General features: G+C 37.8%; 1 protein-coding gene across 9 annotated transcripts in view; it reads left to right on the top strand.

Moving 5' to 3' along the window:
* Positions 1-16,211, top strand: part of FMNL2 (formin like 2) — a 239,960-nt gene that overhangs the window by 162,686 nt on the left and 61,063 nt on the right. For all 9 annotated transcript variants that reach the window (XM_039335432.1, XM_039335436.1, XM_039335434.1 and 6 more), the window contains exons 5-9: positions 2,179-2,262; positions 4,233-4,385; positions 11,619-11,727; positions 12,526-12,602; positions 12,970-13,063. In XM_039335432.1, the coding sequence (XP_039191366.1) occupies positions 2,179-2,262; positions 4,233-4,385; positions 11,619-11,727; positions 12,526-12,602; positions 12,970-13,063 (517 nt within the window). The remainder of the gene's footprint in view (positions 1-2,178; positions 2,263-4,232; positions 4,386-11,618; positions 11,728-12,525; positions 12,603-12,969; positions 13,064-16,211) is intronic.

Below are 16,211 nucleotides of genomic sequence, written 5' to 3'. Positions count from 1 at the left end.
TAGCTGTGACTTCTTATTAGAGATTACACCTGCCAGATTCATTAGGATTTAGACATCATACGTGTCTGCTTAGGAAAAGGTTTAAATGTAACTGTTAGCTGAGCAAAATAATTGCATGTTACTTATAGTGCTTTTGCAGATAACTTACTGGAGAGAAAATATTGTGACTTCCTATACATAGTGAAATCTTTCTCACAGGTTATTTATTTCATGATGTTCTTCATGATTTTCTTTAAAAATAAGATAAAAGAGCATTCCATTTCTTTTTGTTTTTGCACTTCATTGATGAGCAAGATTAGCTGAACAGTTTTTGTATGTTTCAGTTCTAGATCTTTCATTGGCATTGCATAAACCATAGTATGCCAGCAGATGAGAAATGGCTGTATGACTTGTATAATAAAAAAAAATCTAAGTGGTGTGAACTATTCCCTTAATCAAGGACTTTGTAGTTCACTGTTAGTAGGCCAAGATATGTGTCTTCTTCAAGATTAATGCTTGGAAGATTTCTTTTCAGTTATGTTGGTATGGTGAGCCATGGAAATAACTTTGGTTACAAGCAACCAAATTGCACAAAATCATGTTTTGAGCCTGGGGTAATAGGAAAAAAAAAGGGAAGAGCCTCAGTCTTGCTCCTCCCTAACTATAAGAAGAAGGGGAGAATAAAAACAGATTGGCAGTATTCTGTTATAAAGATAAAGGTAAAGGTTTCCCCTGTTCTTGGTCAAGGGAGCCAGCGTTGTTTGGAGGTAATTTCCATGGTCATGTGGCTAGCATGGCTATATGCCAAAGGTGCAAGGAATGCTGTTACTTTCCCACCGAAATGGTACCTATTAATCTATTTGCATTTGCATGCTTTTGAACTGTTAGATGGGGAGGAGGCAGGAACAGGAACTCACCCTATCACATGGTGCTTGTGGCTCAAACTCGGGCTGTCAGCTTCCACAGCTGATAAGTTCAGCATCTTTAATCACTAAGCCATTGTGCCTCCATCTTCTGTTATAGCCTTACTCAATAAAGTATAGCGCTAATCTTCTGGTGTAGTCTGTTTTCTGATCTGGTCATCCTCAAAAGGTTGGCCATCAAGTTGAAAGCCAGTTGGCATAATTTAGTTGGAATCCATATAGAATACTAAGAATTTGATTCTGTTAAATAGTTGAATGATAGAATGGACTACAGTGATGTTTATTTGTTTGGGTCCCATTCCCCCTGCAAAAATATTTCTGAAAATACAAAATCCGTATGGTTTTATTCTGGCATAGTTCAACTGATTGAGTACATTAACTTGAATTGCTTTGTTCCATCTATATATGTTGCTTTGGTGCATGAAAAATTAAAAAAAATGAAGCTAAAGTGCTCCGGGACTTCAGAATTCAACAGACAGGCACCTGCCACATAACACCCGAGATACTGTTGATAAGAGTGACAAAAAAGTCTAGATAGTGGTTGTGGCAGTACTTGGAGACTTCAGAGTAGAAGAGAGAGAACTGGAGAAGATAATAAAATACAAAGCCTTGCAAAAGAGAAATTTCTGTGGCAAAAGGAAGCAAAGTACCAATAGTCATAGGCACCTTGGGTGCAATCCCAAAATAACTGAAGCACCACTTGAACACCACTGGGATTGACAAAATCACGATTGGTCAGTTGCAAAAGGCAGCTTTACCCAGAATGTCTTACATCTTGTGATGATCTTTAACACTATCAAACACCGACATCTGCCTATCCCAGGTCTTTAGGAAGGACTTGATAGGTAGATAACAATGCCAAATCCAGTCTGAACATCTGACTGTGCGGTGAACCATAATAATGAACATCCTAATTTTATAAAATGCCACCTTGGAACTGCCTATATATATCCTTAGACGCTATTTTAATAATTCTTAGGTTCTTGATTAGAACTTGGGTGTTATTAAGTTTTCACCAGTCTTAAGCAATGCATCTAACTGCAGATTACTCATCATAATAATTAACCAGTTTGCTGACTTCTAATAATATTTCCAAACAATATTTCCAAACTCTGCATAAAACAGTCACACTGAAGGTAACCCTGAAGTTTGCTCTGAAAATATGGTTCTCAGTCTTTTATCTTTCTCAAGTTTCTGAGTAAGAAATGGACCCTGTAATATTTGGTTTACATACAGATATAAATATGATGCTCTCTTTTGATGATTGTTTTTCCAGGTGGGTCAGGGAATTTTTGAATGAAGACAACAAAGGTCTAGATGTTTTGGTGGAGTATTTGTCTTTTGCACAGTATGCAGTCACGTAAGTATAATACGGTCGACACATTCACAATCTGGGCAGAAAGAGAAAGATATTATTAGTGCATCCTGTTGCAGTAAACTGTGAACACAGTTGGAGAAAAACCCTGTTATTCAAATAATTATACATCTCTCTTTCTAAGATGGCTGTCATAAAGTCTCTGTTCTCTGTTATGCCAATTGCATTGCTTAGTTCAGGGACAATAAATGGTAGTGTCAGTTCTGGAAACATTGGGAAGTCATGATAAATAGTTATTATGTGCTGAGATCTACTGTGCCCATAGCCAAGTCTTCAGATGTGCAATGAAAGTCAACTCAAATGTACATGCAGCAATAAAAACAAAACAAAAGCATAGAGGATTGCTGGTGAGGCATACAGGCAGTTGCCTTATTCCAAGTGCCTTCTATTAAGTTTCTGAGTTTCCTTTAACTGAAGATGCCAGGAATAAAATGTAGGACTTTCTGCTAAAAAAGTCTATGATCTACAACTGAGCTGATGTTTGTCTGCTCCGATTTGCAGAAGTAGATTTCATATCTTGCTGTGTTGGGGTCCAGGGGTTCATGTGGACAAAACTGTTAATTTCTACATGGCATGCCGCAACAGAAAGAGAAGCCCACAATGGTCATGCTTTTTTTTCCCCTTTCCCTGCTTCTTCTTAATACTTGAATTGGTCCTTAGAGTCACCAGTGAGAGGAAGCAGGAAGACTGCCCATAAGCTCCCCATAAGAAATCCCTCTGCTTTGCCATCCCACTGATAGAAAGCGACTTGGACTTCAGAATGAAGCCCTACTGATAGAAGCTGAGGGGAAGGAGCACGTGCAGAATGAGAAGCTTCTGCTTCACTTGCATATCTTTTCAATCATGATCAAACTGTTCCGAGATACAAAAAAAGTATGAAGCTATTTTTAGGGTGGAAACCTAAAAAAAAGTTCTTCTATTGCTGGATTAAAAAAGGACCTAAACCAGACATGTCAAACTCATGATGTCACGTGACATCATGCAACGTATCGGGACAGTTTTGCCATTGCCAACTTCCGTGTGACGCATCCGGCCCGCAGGCCGGCAGTTTGATACCCCTGACCTAAACTGTGCTAAAGGAGTAAACGGGGTAAGAAGAATGGCACATGGCAGAAAAACAATTGACTTTAAAAACAACAGCTGCAATTCTCACAAAAAGCTAAACAATAGTGTGGTTTGTTTGGGATCCTTTGATGTGATGTGTGAATCTGTCTGCAAAAGGAAGCCATGGTTTACAAATCATGCAGATGAGTTTTTGCACATCGTATCAAATGAAAAACCAACAAATCATATTATGATGTAAGGCTCTGTGTGAACTGGCCTTACACAGATTAAAAACAAGTAGCTTTTCTTGCCGTCCATTCTTCCTCACGTACTAAGTTTGAGAAATAGCCTCAAAGTCTGTGGAAGAGGATGGCACGAGTCTCCTTTCAACTAGCAATACATTAGACAAGGTTTGAGAAATAAACCAAACAAAAGAAGATTTGTCATGATTAGAGTAACGTATTGCATATGTTTGGGATTTGGCCTTGGCTAACATATTGGAAGAAATATTTCCATTGCATATTGGCAGTTGAAAGTAATTAGAATACATATTTTATTTATTTATCTTTAAACAAAAGGCATTCTTGACATTTCATCTCTTCTATAGTACAGAAAGGTTGTTTTGTCTTCCAGGAAATTAAGCAAAATTGAAATTAGGGAGAGCCTCTGCAAAGTTATCTGACTTATTCCTCCTTTCTTCGTGACAGCCTTTTGTTTCCCCCTATTTCCAGATCCAAATTTATTGTGAAATGTATAAGAAGCCAGCCCTGTGTTTCAGCCCAAAGGAAAATGTATTTACATGGTTCTCTATTGTTGTAATCTATTGGGACATTTCTCAGTTCTGCAGCCGGGAAAAAAAAAATGCAGCCTCCTCCTTCTCGTTGGCATTTGAAGTGTTTATTTCTTTTCAGATTTGACTTCGAAAGCTTGGAAAATAATATGGAAAATTCAGTGGACAAATCTAAACCGTGGAGTCGATCTATTGAAGATCTCCACCGAGGAAGTAACTTACCTTCTCCAATTGGCAATAGCATTTCCTGTTCCAGCAGGCATTCTACTCTAAGGTAAGATGAAGATATAGAATTGAGGAGGAATTGATTTTGGGCTAGAATTTAAAAGGCAAAGCAGATTTTTCAAACCTTTACATTTCTCCCCTTAATTGGCCAACTTTAGCGCTTCCCATCTTGTTGATGTCTTGATATCACCGGTCAGTACAATCTGTGGCCAAACTGATGAAAATGCTCTCCATCTGCAAGAAAGTTGTTCGCCTTTACACTACACCAGGGGTAGGCAACCTTGGCTCTTTTATGACTCGTGGACTTCAACTCCCAGAATTCCTGAGCCAGCCAAGCTGGCTCAGGAATTCTGGAAGTCGAAGTCCACAAGTCATAAAAGAGCCAAGGTTGCCTACCCCTGCACTACACAGTCTTAGTTGATTGGACAGGACAATGGCCAGAGAATTTCTCCTTGCCTGCCTGATATAGAACGACTGGCCCAAAGTGACCAGGCTGGCTCTGTGCTTAAGAAGGGACTAGAACTCATGGTCTTCTAGCTACAGTAGGTGTTTTATTTATTTATTTTTGTAGTATATTTTATTAATTTTTTGTTAACGTAATCATCATCAGTATTTGGTAAACAGCACGTTGTCTGGGTTTACATTTACAAACAATAACAATTAATTTCTATAATTCCATACTCCACATAATAGCTGTCCTTGATTTTCTGTTCTTCCAATAATATTCTCTTTGATCAACCTTAAACTGGTACATTTCTTAGTAATTTTTAGTAGATAACAATTGAATATAAACATTTTTCTAGTATTTCCACAAGTAACAACCACATCAACATAAATCTTCTTTTCTAATTAATCATCTTAATCACCTTGTCATAGATCCTCTTTTTAAAAGTTCTCATTTAAATGAGAACTTTAAAAACAGGCGTTTTAACTATTGCACCAAACTGGCTCCTCATAGAAATTTGCTTCAATTTTTTTTTGAAGGGAGGCCTGGTCCATGATTCTGTATAAATACGTTGTAAGTCTCCTGTTCTGAACACAAACCCATGCATGTGTTCACAAACCCATGCATGTGTTTTAATGATCTCATTAAAAATTAGTCTGATATGAGTCCTTATGGGATTGCAGCTTCAATACTAGAGAAGGAACATCCTATTCAGTTATTTTACACATAGGAAAGTCACTAGAATTGAATTCATCATAAAGCGTTCATTGCTACTCATAGTCCTGTAGCTATCCCATAAGGTAGTAATTCTTGATCAGTACTTGATTGTAGCAGCATTTGATTGATTTATTACTTATTTATGAAATTTATTGGCCGCCCGTTTTACCATAGGGGTAATTCTGGGGGGGCTTAGAGTTACATCTAAATTAAAACAAAAAAGTTAAAATCAAACATTGGAAACCAAAGACACATGGGAACGGCAGGGACAGAGTGGGTGGGGGGATCTGTTATTATTCAATCAACCATCACCATTGCGCTGTTCCCCCATCTAAAGACATAAGGGCCACGTCTTTAGGCCCTTACGCCTAAAGATAGGAGGGTTGGGGCCAACCTCACATGGGGGGGGGAATTTTCCAGAGGGCAGGAGCAACAACAGAGAAAGCCCACTTCCTGGACCTCTCCAGCCGTAATAATCAGGCTGATGGGACTCACAAATGCCTCCTCTGCGGGTCCTGTCATTATTGTTCCTCAAAGTGGGGGTAGACAATGATCCTTTTGTGGCTCCCACAATCCTCTCCCAATAGCCAGGGCCTGGCTATTAGGTTTTGGCTTCACCCGCTCTTTCAGTGATTCATGATGTCATCAGTCACACCACTTCGAGTTCCTATTAGACCATTAAAAAAAGTTCATCTATTTATTATTTAACATTTATGCCTTCAGCCCCATGGATTCTTGCTAAAATTACTGTATAAAAGCGCCAGTATTATATGTAAGAAGTGGCTGCTTCCCGCCCACACGTTTGCTGCTACATTTTGCCCTAATTGTATTTATAGCACTCTTTTGGTAATACATTTATCAAATTCTGATAAATGTGGTCCTGCAGCTAACCTGAGTTTTGCTTGACTCACGTGAAAGGTCATTGTGCTAATTGTGGCCTATCCTGTTTATCAGTATGTGTATGTTTGCTTGGAAGCACTTCCTGACATTGTGCAGATATTTACATGCAGTCAAAACAGTGTGAAGATGCTGGTCTACACAAACAACTGCTTCTGATTAGTTGGATTTTTAAATAGTGGTTGCAACTTTTCAAGGTTGATTTGGAACTTGATGCCCAAGCTCAGCAATGTTTTAATTCGGTAGAGGCATTGCATCTGGTTAGAAACCAGGAGACTGTGAGAGTCCAGTCCCATCATAGGCACAAAGCCATCTGGGTGACCTTGGGTGACCCCCCTCTCTTTCAGCAGTAGGGAGCAGGCAATGGAAGCCACTTCCCAAAAACCTTGCCAAGTAAGCTGAAGGGATTTGTCCAGGCAGCTGTCAGAAATCAACATTGACATAAAGATGTGTGCATGTGGGGGTATGTCAGGGGTCTTCAAACTTGGCCCTTTTGTGACTTGTGGACTTCAACTTCCAAAATTCCTTAGCCAGTGTGCCACACTGGCTGAGGAATTCTGGGAGTTGAAGTCCACAAGTCACAAAAGGGCCAAGTTTGAAGACCCCTGATGTATGTGCACATGCACACTTACACACATACGCACACACAGATATCAGATGTTACATTATTTCAAGTTCACTGTCCCCACCCTGTATCTTACAAACTTCCAAGAGCAAATGAGAATGTGTAATAGCAGTATAAAAATAAAGTAATTCTGTTATTTTTCTTTATATGTAAATTACAGATATGTCAATGGGCTTAAAGCAGATGTCTACAGAAGTGTGTTCATTTAAATTGAAGGTGTAAAAGATGAAGGTTAAGTTACTAGCTATAGATTTGAGTGAAGAATTTAGAAAACAAGGCGGCATTATTGAAAAGAATACCTTAACATTTCTGATTGAATAAATCAGGGCCCCCAACCCCTGGTCCATGGACTGGCACCGGTCCGTGGCATGCCAGCAACCGGGCCTTGCAAACAAGTGAAGCTCCATCTGCGGGATGCAGGCAGCACACAAAACCACGCCCCCTCCGGTCCGCGGAGAAACCTTTCTCCATGGAACCGGTCCTTGGGGCCCAAAAGGTTCGGGGCTGCTGGACTAAATCATTTGAACAGTTTGCTCTGTGGGGTTAAACTACCTATTAGGATATTTAATAATTCTTAGGAAATCTACTTGATGGTTTTGGAATGCTGCCTTTTTAGGAAACGTTTTTTAAAAGCAATAAATCCGTTGTTGTATGGCCAACACATGTTTTCAATATTTGTGAGTCTGTATTTGTTGCTGAAATGCAAAATTCAGATGCAGAACTTCATAGTATCTAAATTCATTCTTTTTTGGTCTTGGTTTTCCTGTATCTTTTTTCTGAAAACATTGTCTTCAATATTAGTTTCAGTTCCTATTACTTTCTCATTCTTTCTCAGGTTCACTGTTTTTTCTTTTCTTTTTCTTTCTCATGTCATATCTATTTATCTATTTATTTAAGCAGTCCCCACTCCATTGGGATCCCTTTCTCCATCACACTGATCCAGCCATATGCCATCCAAACAATTCATTGTCTGTACAACTTCAAGTGCCTCCAGAGTCACTCTTCGCCTAGCTGCCTCTGGCATTGCTTCAGCTTACAGTCCACACAGTTCTAATTTTTATTTTTACTTTCAAATTTGTATTTTATATTATTTTATTTTAATATTTTATTATTTTATCTGTCTGTCTGTCTGTCCGTCCGTCCATCCATCCATCCATCCATCCATCCATCTATCTATCTATCTGATTTTTATCCGGCCGTATCCATCATTGTTCCTATTTTTAATTGCTCCTGGTTCCATTTAAAGCAGCATGTAGAGAGGGCAATTCATGAAAAATGTTGAATATTTCAAATACATGCAAGCATGTTTTTGCAAAGTAAAATATAATGCGATTTAGATGATCCACATTAGAGTTGGAATTGGTTTATTTTTCCATAGTGCTGGGTTGTATTGTTCTAAGATGCACAGCATATTTGTGTATCTCAGGTATAAGATATATTCTCTAGGACTGTTTTTCTCACTTTAATGGATGTTCAGTGAAGAGAATACAGTCTCATTTATTTTAGGAGAAAAGGAGATCCCAATTGCTTGCAGTTTCTGTTTACTGCAAATTTAAGTCACAGCTAACACACAGTGCCCTGATTTTTTTTTATTTATTTATTAGCATTGCAGGCAGAGATGTCATTCAAAGGAAACAGTGACTCTCTTGCTGTAAAACTGCCAGGGTAATTCCAATGCCCGTGTCAATTTCAGTTCTCCAAACAGTTCTGGAAATGGGCTTTGAAATTAGTTTTCTGCATTTTTTTTAATTCGGTGTTCAACCAAGTGTAAAGGACATGAACTGCTTTGTCATCTGCTGGATTATGGCAACCGCTGAGTTGGAAAGGCTAGAATAAAGTGCTTACGAGCAGATTCTTTGAGCCCAAAGGCTCTGATATTTGGGCTGATTCTTGAGATTGCATGATACTGGCTGTCAATGGAAATTTGCAGGATTGGGATAATTTTATGTATTCATTAATATTCTCCTTATACTTAAAGATTTCAGTCTAGAGGTCGAGACATTGCTCATTCTATCCATGCCAGTACAAGGCTTTGGCTTTGGAGTTTTTCATAAGACTTGCTTCCTGGTCATCTGACCTACATTAGATAGTTTAATGTAATAGCTAATATTTATCTTTGGTGTGAAATATGAAAGCTAAACCCATTTTGGAATAATTAGCTTTTGTTTGGCAAGGTCGAATAGTACCACTTTGTTTGACACTGGTGATGAACCTGCTAATAGAAGTATGTTTTACTAATGACTTGGGATGTAATGAGCTCCATTGTGCTGAAATTAGGTCAGGGCTGGCTTGGAAAAATATTTGTCAGGGCTCTCTCCCACACAAAGCCTGTTTTCCATGAATGGGAAACCAATTAGCAGATGGAACCCTTTGGAAAATTAGGCGTTGACCCAAAGGAGTGTCGTGCATGCAGTTGAGCTTTTAATCCAGGGGTGTCAAACTCAATTTCATTGAGGGCTGCATCAGCATTGCGGTTATCCTCAGGGGGCCAGGTGGGTGTGGCCAGGATGGGTGCGGCCTACTGGGTGGTTGTGGTTGTGGTGGGTGTGGCCTACTGGGTGGGCGTGGCCAGCTCTACATCATTCATGTCAAGGGTGACTGGGGGCCTGGGCAGGAGTGGGATAGATCTGAGGGTCTCTGGCAGAAGGGGGTGGGACCAGGGCAAGTGCCAAGGCATGGTCCACTGGAGGAGCCTCACTGTTCCTCTCAGGCCATGCGGGGGGGGGGGGGCTTATGGAGCTAAGACTGAATGTGTTTCAGCATAGATGGCCACCACAAAATTGTACATTTGGGCCAGGGCCAAGGCAGCAGGGGCCGTTCCCTCACTGTTTCCAGGATGGCTTCGCGGGCCACATGAAACCACTTCGTGGGCCGCATCCGGCCCCCAGGCCTTGTGTTTGACATGTCTGTTCTAATCTAACCCAATGTTTTCCGGATTTGGCAACTTCAAAATGTGTGGACTTCAACTCCCAGAATTCTCCAGCTAGCACTACTTTGGAATCTCTGGGAATGAATTCCTTCCCGAGAAACTGCATTTGGAAGACAAGAGAATAAAAAGAGTGCTTTGAAACATTTTCTGAAACTTGCTTAGCATTATGCATTTAAAATATAACTTATGAAGGAGTATTTTAAAGAGACTGAAATGACTGCTGTAATAGTCTCATCATGAGGGACATGGCCTTATGTCTGTTATTATGGGAACGTGGATGATATGGAAAAGATAACAAAAAAAAAACAGAATCAACCCTGGACACAGCAATAGAAAAAGTTATGGACACAGCAATAGAAAAAGTTTCGCTCAATTCCTGATCCCCCTCCATTTTAAAATTGTTTTTATTTAATATGTCAGAAGTATAAATAAAATGAAAAGATACCAAAGATACTAAAAAAATACAGAACATAAAAAAGATAACAATAACTATCCCCATTAAATTTTAAACTGAACTAATTTGGTTAGCACAGTACAAATTACTAACAAACACCAGTAAGCAGTAAATTAGATCAATAGTATAGATACAGTAATTCTGTAGATAAGAAACTCAAAGTTTGGTTTGGGTCATAAATCTCTATATAACATTAGGAGCTAAGAATAGTTTCCAATTAGAGTTAAATTCTGCATCAGGTTCATTTTTTAATGTAGAAAGTTATTTTTGTCATTTCAACTACTAATGTCTTGGTGGACAACACAAATGTGGATAGATACCATCTTCTTACAGAATTTTTTTTTCAACTTCCTTGTCTAGCTTTCAAATTTCCTAGTGATTTCCCTTCCCCCTGCTTATCTTTTTGATAATCAAATAGGGTTGGCAGTGTTACAGAATAGATGGATGTAAAATATTCTCAATAAGGAAGTGTTTTATTTGCTTATTTATTTCAGTTTATATGGCCACCCATGTGGCTCAAGAAGGCTAATAACCAATTAAAAATAGCAAGTAATAAAACAATTCTGACTTGTTCAGCTGTATATAGTTGAAGGATGAGTGATTCTTAGAGCCTGATAGATAAAGGTATTCTGAACAAACTTGTGGTTTTGATGGATATTAAGCAGCACAACAGTGATTAATTATGTAGATAGTGCACACTGACAGGATGCCAAAATCTGACAGAGACCATGTTAAAAGTAAAGTAAAAAATAAATAAGTTCATGCCTTTCTGAACTCAATTTCCTTTTGCAAAGAAATCCCCTTCCTTAATCTCAAAAAGGTAGTGGTGGGCAAAACTTTCAAGGAAATGGAAAATTGGGAATTATTATATTCTAGCATCTCAGTGCTAATCTCAAAGCCCTTACAATTCTTTATCTGTAATAAAATAATATATCACAGTTATGGTTATTGCAAAAGACCTTCCACTGCAGTGTCCTCTCATAGAAAACTTACTTTGCTGAGGAATGCATTTTTCAGCAATTGAAAGTGAATGGAAGAACAATGTAATTAACACTATTGGTTATTATGAAAACTGATTATCAGCATTGTCCTTAATTAGGAGGTTATTTGCAAAAGTTCCCAGATGATTATAAAGCTTTAAAAAAATCTGATTGTTTTTTTTTAAAAAAAATTGATTAAAACCCAGTAGCTGATCTAATTACTTTTTGTTGATAGGTATAACACCTTACCCAGCAGAAGAACTCTTAAAAATTCAAGATTAGTGAGTAAAAAGGATGATGTTCATGTCTGCATCATGTGTTTGCGTGCCATCATGAATTATCAGGTAGCTGAATTTTAGACATTTTTGGGTGGGTGAAGATTCTGAAACACGGACATAATGAGGTTTTTTTCTCTCAGTCAAGGGGGGAAAAATCTCTTTAAAATAGGAGCTTCTATGACACGTGAAAAAATATATACAGGTAGTCCTTGACTAACAACCATGACTGAGTTTTCCCCCATTTTACAACCTTTCTTGCCACAGTTGTTAAGGGAATCTGGCTTCCCCATTGACTTTGCTTGTGGAAAGCCAGCAAACATGGCCGCCAATGATAATCAAAAGACTGTGGGACACGGCAGTGTTGTTAAGTTCAATCAGTTGCTGGACAAGTGTTGTTAAATGAGGACCACCTGTATACATCATTTCAGAGCAAAAATGTTCTGAGGAACAAAACCCCACTTCTATTGCAGTGGAGGCAGACTAGATGTGCTATTTTTGGTGTAAAGAAGGAAGCAACTGTCCATCTCTATCACAATCACGAGGGCAATAGTGGGGAAAGCTGCTTGTTTTTTGAGGAAAGAAGGGGACATGTGATGACTGCTGTGTCTGTGCACTACAGCATTTTAAAAATAAGTCATTTAATATTTACTTATTGACCATAGCAATAATTGAGTTTGCTCATTCTGTATAGAGAGGAGAAAGCTAAGTAAAGATACTAAAGATGGTAACAGATCACAAATTCCAGTCTTTATTGATACAGAGGTGCCACTATAAATGTATGCTAAATTGCCCAAAGTTGCTTTCTTTTTTTTTTTTTTACATTTTTTTAAACATTACAACAGCTGAAATCTGTTTTTATTTTAGTATGGCTTCAATATGGTCATGTCGCACCCCCATGCCGTTAATGAAATTGCACTAAGTCTGAACAACAAAAATCCCAGGTAAATGTCTCTTTTGTGCTTATTTTTTTTGATATGGCTATTGGAGAGTTTTGATATAAAAAAAATCATTCTGCAAGAACTTTATTTACATACTGTGTGGCCTGTGATAGCTGTACTTTCTAAATTTTGTACTTTCTAGACATTAATAGGAATGGTTTTGTAAATTCTATTTGCACTTGTGTAAAAACTTCAGGAGACTTTAAATGCAGGGCTCAAGAAAGCACTGAATAATTTGTAAATCTTTTTTTGAAGCTGTTGGCAGGATCAGCCTTTGAAACAGCAACATTCAGAATATTGTTTTCAGATGTCAGTGCGTCTCTCTTTCAAAAGCTGAGTCATCACGTTGTTCTCTCCCTTTTCTTCACAGAACAAAGGCGTTGGTCTTAGAACTGCTGGCAGCTGTTTGCCTCGTACGAGGAGGGCACGAAATCATTTTGTCTGCCTTTGACAATTTTAAAGAGGTAAATCATTCAGTTGTGACAGAAGGAGCTGCCTGCTTTGCCCAAGTTCTCTAGTCTAGATAAAGATCTGTGGAAACTTCATGGTTGACTTCTGCCTCTGAAACAGCTGGTTGTTCATGCTGGACATATGGACACCTTACTCCTCTTTGCAACGCTCAGTTTAAGCACAGTCCCCCAGAAAAAAAGCATCCTGATTAAAGTGAGGCTACTATGCTTCATAATGCACATTTGTTTATAGAAATGTTTACATTCCACCACATGAATCAAAGCTGAAGTCACTCACATCAACTGATCTTTCCTCCATACTCCAGCTCTTGATCAATCTTCTCTCCTTCTCTCGCCCCTCTTTTGACCCACTATGCTTACTGCAACCAACATGAAAAGACCATTTCGGAAGGGAAATATATTTTCCAATATTTTGCTTTGTTTTTCCATTCATTTTAAATGCTGAGATTAAATTATTCAGGACTGCTGAGTAGAAACAGATGAACATGTCATTATTATGAATATTGTCTAATTTCCATTTCAGGGCTAGAATCCTAATCTCCCACTTCTATGCTTATTTACTTTTAAGATAATCTAGAGAATTGGTGCAAAAACCATGGAAAAACTTAGGTAGATGACCACAGTGTGAACCCAAATCATGATTTTGTTTTTGTGGAATCATCTTATATAGAAATTCCAAATTAAGGACTTATTATTCTGTAACTTCACTGTACTGTTTATGGGGAACTAAATGGCAGAACAAATGATGCTAAGGAAAACAAAATCAGAAAGATCTTTAAAAATGAATTTAAAGAGCAGATCGATAGTTGCTCAACAATGAAATGATGGCCTCCGTATTCATAAAATACTAAGGAAGTACTTTTGGCCAGCCAATGTGTTCAACTTACAGCTGTCAGAGTTCCTAGCCAGCTGTGTGACTGACCTTCTGAAAGGCTGTCAACTGGGGAATCTCATTGTTTCTTCAGAGAACACAGGTAGTCCTCATGTTATGATAGGTCATTTAGTGACCATTTGGAATTATGGCCAACCTGAAATGGGCCCGATTCTGAAATCCTGATGGTCAGGCCCCCTCTGTAGTAAACATGACTGAACTTCCAGGCACTTAGTAACAGGGCTGCGTTTATAGCTGTCTGCAGCATCCTGTGGTCATGTGACCACATTCTACAACATTTTTGCCCAAAACTATCCTTTTTGGGATTTGGGCAAGACCACCATGTTTGCTTAATGACTACCACATCCAACTGTAATAGGCAGACTTTGTTATGGTCCTATGTCAAGGACTGCCTGTAAGCAGTAATGAATAAAATTCATGCAAATGCTATTATTTCTTCTTTCTTACTATACAGGGCAATATTCAGTAATTGCACTGTCCCCATATAGCAGGGTAGGAATAGAATGCTGGAGGATCATTTCCCCAGTATTTTTTCAGTTTTAAGTGCTGGAAAATTATCATATTGATGAACCAGAAGAAAAAGGAGTTTCTCAAAAAGAAGACATCTGGCTGTCCCTACAAATGATTAAGAAGAACTTTACATTTATTGCAGAAAAAAAAAGCTGGCTCAGAAAAGCATCTAAATATATTGTCCCTGAAAAAAAGTTGTCTATTTTGTGTCTATTGATAATTTTTCTCCCCAGGCATAGATTTAATACACTGCATTTATTACCCACCAATATCGTTGTCCATAGAGTGTCAAAAGAAAAGGGAAGACCTTTACTTTATTAGAAAAATAAATGAAGACCTATTCACTTTTATTTATGAACAGCTGAATAGGCAGGAAGTCAAGCAGACATTTGGAACTGGTTCCAGTGGTTTAATCTAATTTAATCCTCCCTTTAAAACATCCTGGGATAAATAAATTACAAAAAGATTGCGGCTATCTTAAATATTGTGACATGAGTTCATAATCAACCCTGCTGAAATTTTACAATAAGTTATATTCTTTTTTTCTTTTCTGAAGGTCTAGACTTATATGAGTTCAATTTTGATTTTTTTTAAATTATAAAACTACTCTTATTCCAGTGGTAAAACTCTTTAGTGAATATGATATCCAGTCCCACGTAATATTGCTAACCGCAACATTATTGTACATTATTTAATTCAGAAATTTAAACTTAATTATTTTTTAAATAAAATATCATTAATAAAATTATTTCTCCCTGATAGAAACCTCCTCCCCCCAACCCCTCCCCCCTATGACCTCTACTCAAAGATGCTGTAATATGTTGGGTATAATTCTGCCATCACTGGTTAGCACAAATACACCTGTGTATAGCCAGTGGTTCCCTTTTTTTTTTCAAATTAGGACCATCAGTATTCCACCCCATGGTGGTTTTATAAACAAATAATAAATGTGTTTTGATTTTTTTTAAAAAAAATTCTAAATAAAAGACCAAAGTATATTTAAACTAACCAGAAAGATAGAAAGGTTGAGAGTTATAAAACAGTTGACAACCGATTCAAACTGCCTGTCCTTCACAAAACAGGCAAGTATTTTTCCACTCCTCAGCAGACGCAAAGTAAAGAATGGAGAACAGTTTTGCTGCAGCCAGGAGTTATTATATATAAAAACATTTCCTGGAATTTTTTGTGTTACAACTTGCACTTTCTTCCTGATAAATCCTGTTAATCATCTTATTGGGAGCAGATAAGGAGATGGATACAGGAAATAACAAAAGAACAAATTGAACTTAAACCTGAAATATTCCTATTAGGCATAATCAATCCAAAGATGGAAAAACAACTTCAATACATCATTATACACATAATAACTGCTGCACGCATTTCATATGCGCAATGCTGGAAAAAGGGAAAATATACCAACAAATGTAATGATTATTTACAAGATACTAGAATGTGCTGAGATGTACAAACTTACTCTAGAAATAAAAGACAAGGAAGTTACAGAATTTCATGAGATATGGGACAGGTATTATAATTGGTTAGAATTGAGGAATAAAAAAGTATGAGAAGTAATGTAAATAAGTGTAAATAAATGTAAGAGATATAGGACATAGTATTGTAAAGAAAAAAGAAAAATGTACTTTGTATTTTGTTTTTTGTAAAGAGAAAAAGAAAAATAAAAAAAATAAAAAAAATCACTGCAAAACCCCCCCCCCCAAATCCTGTTAATCAGAACTCTTG

This window comes from Crotalus tigris, unplaced genomic scaffold, assembly GCF_016545835.1.
Source record: "Crotalus tigris isolate CLP2741 ecotype Arizona unplaced genomic scaffold, ASM1654583v1 scf7180000017641.3106099, whole genome shotgun sequence".
Lineage (NCBI taxonomy): Eukaryota > Metazoa > Chordata > Lepidosauria > Squamata > Viperidae > Crotalus > Crotalus tigris.
Note: the sequence above shows the minus strand (reverse complement) of the source record. Positions and strands in the feature narration are given on the sequence as shown.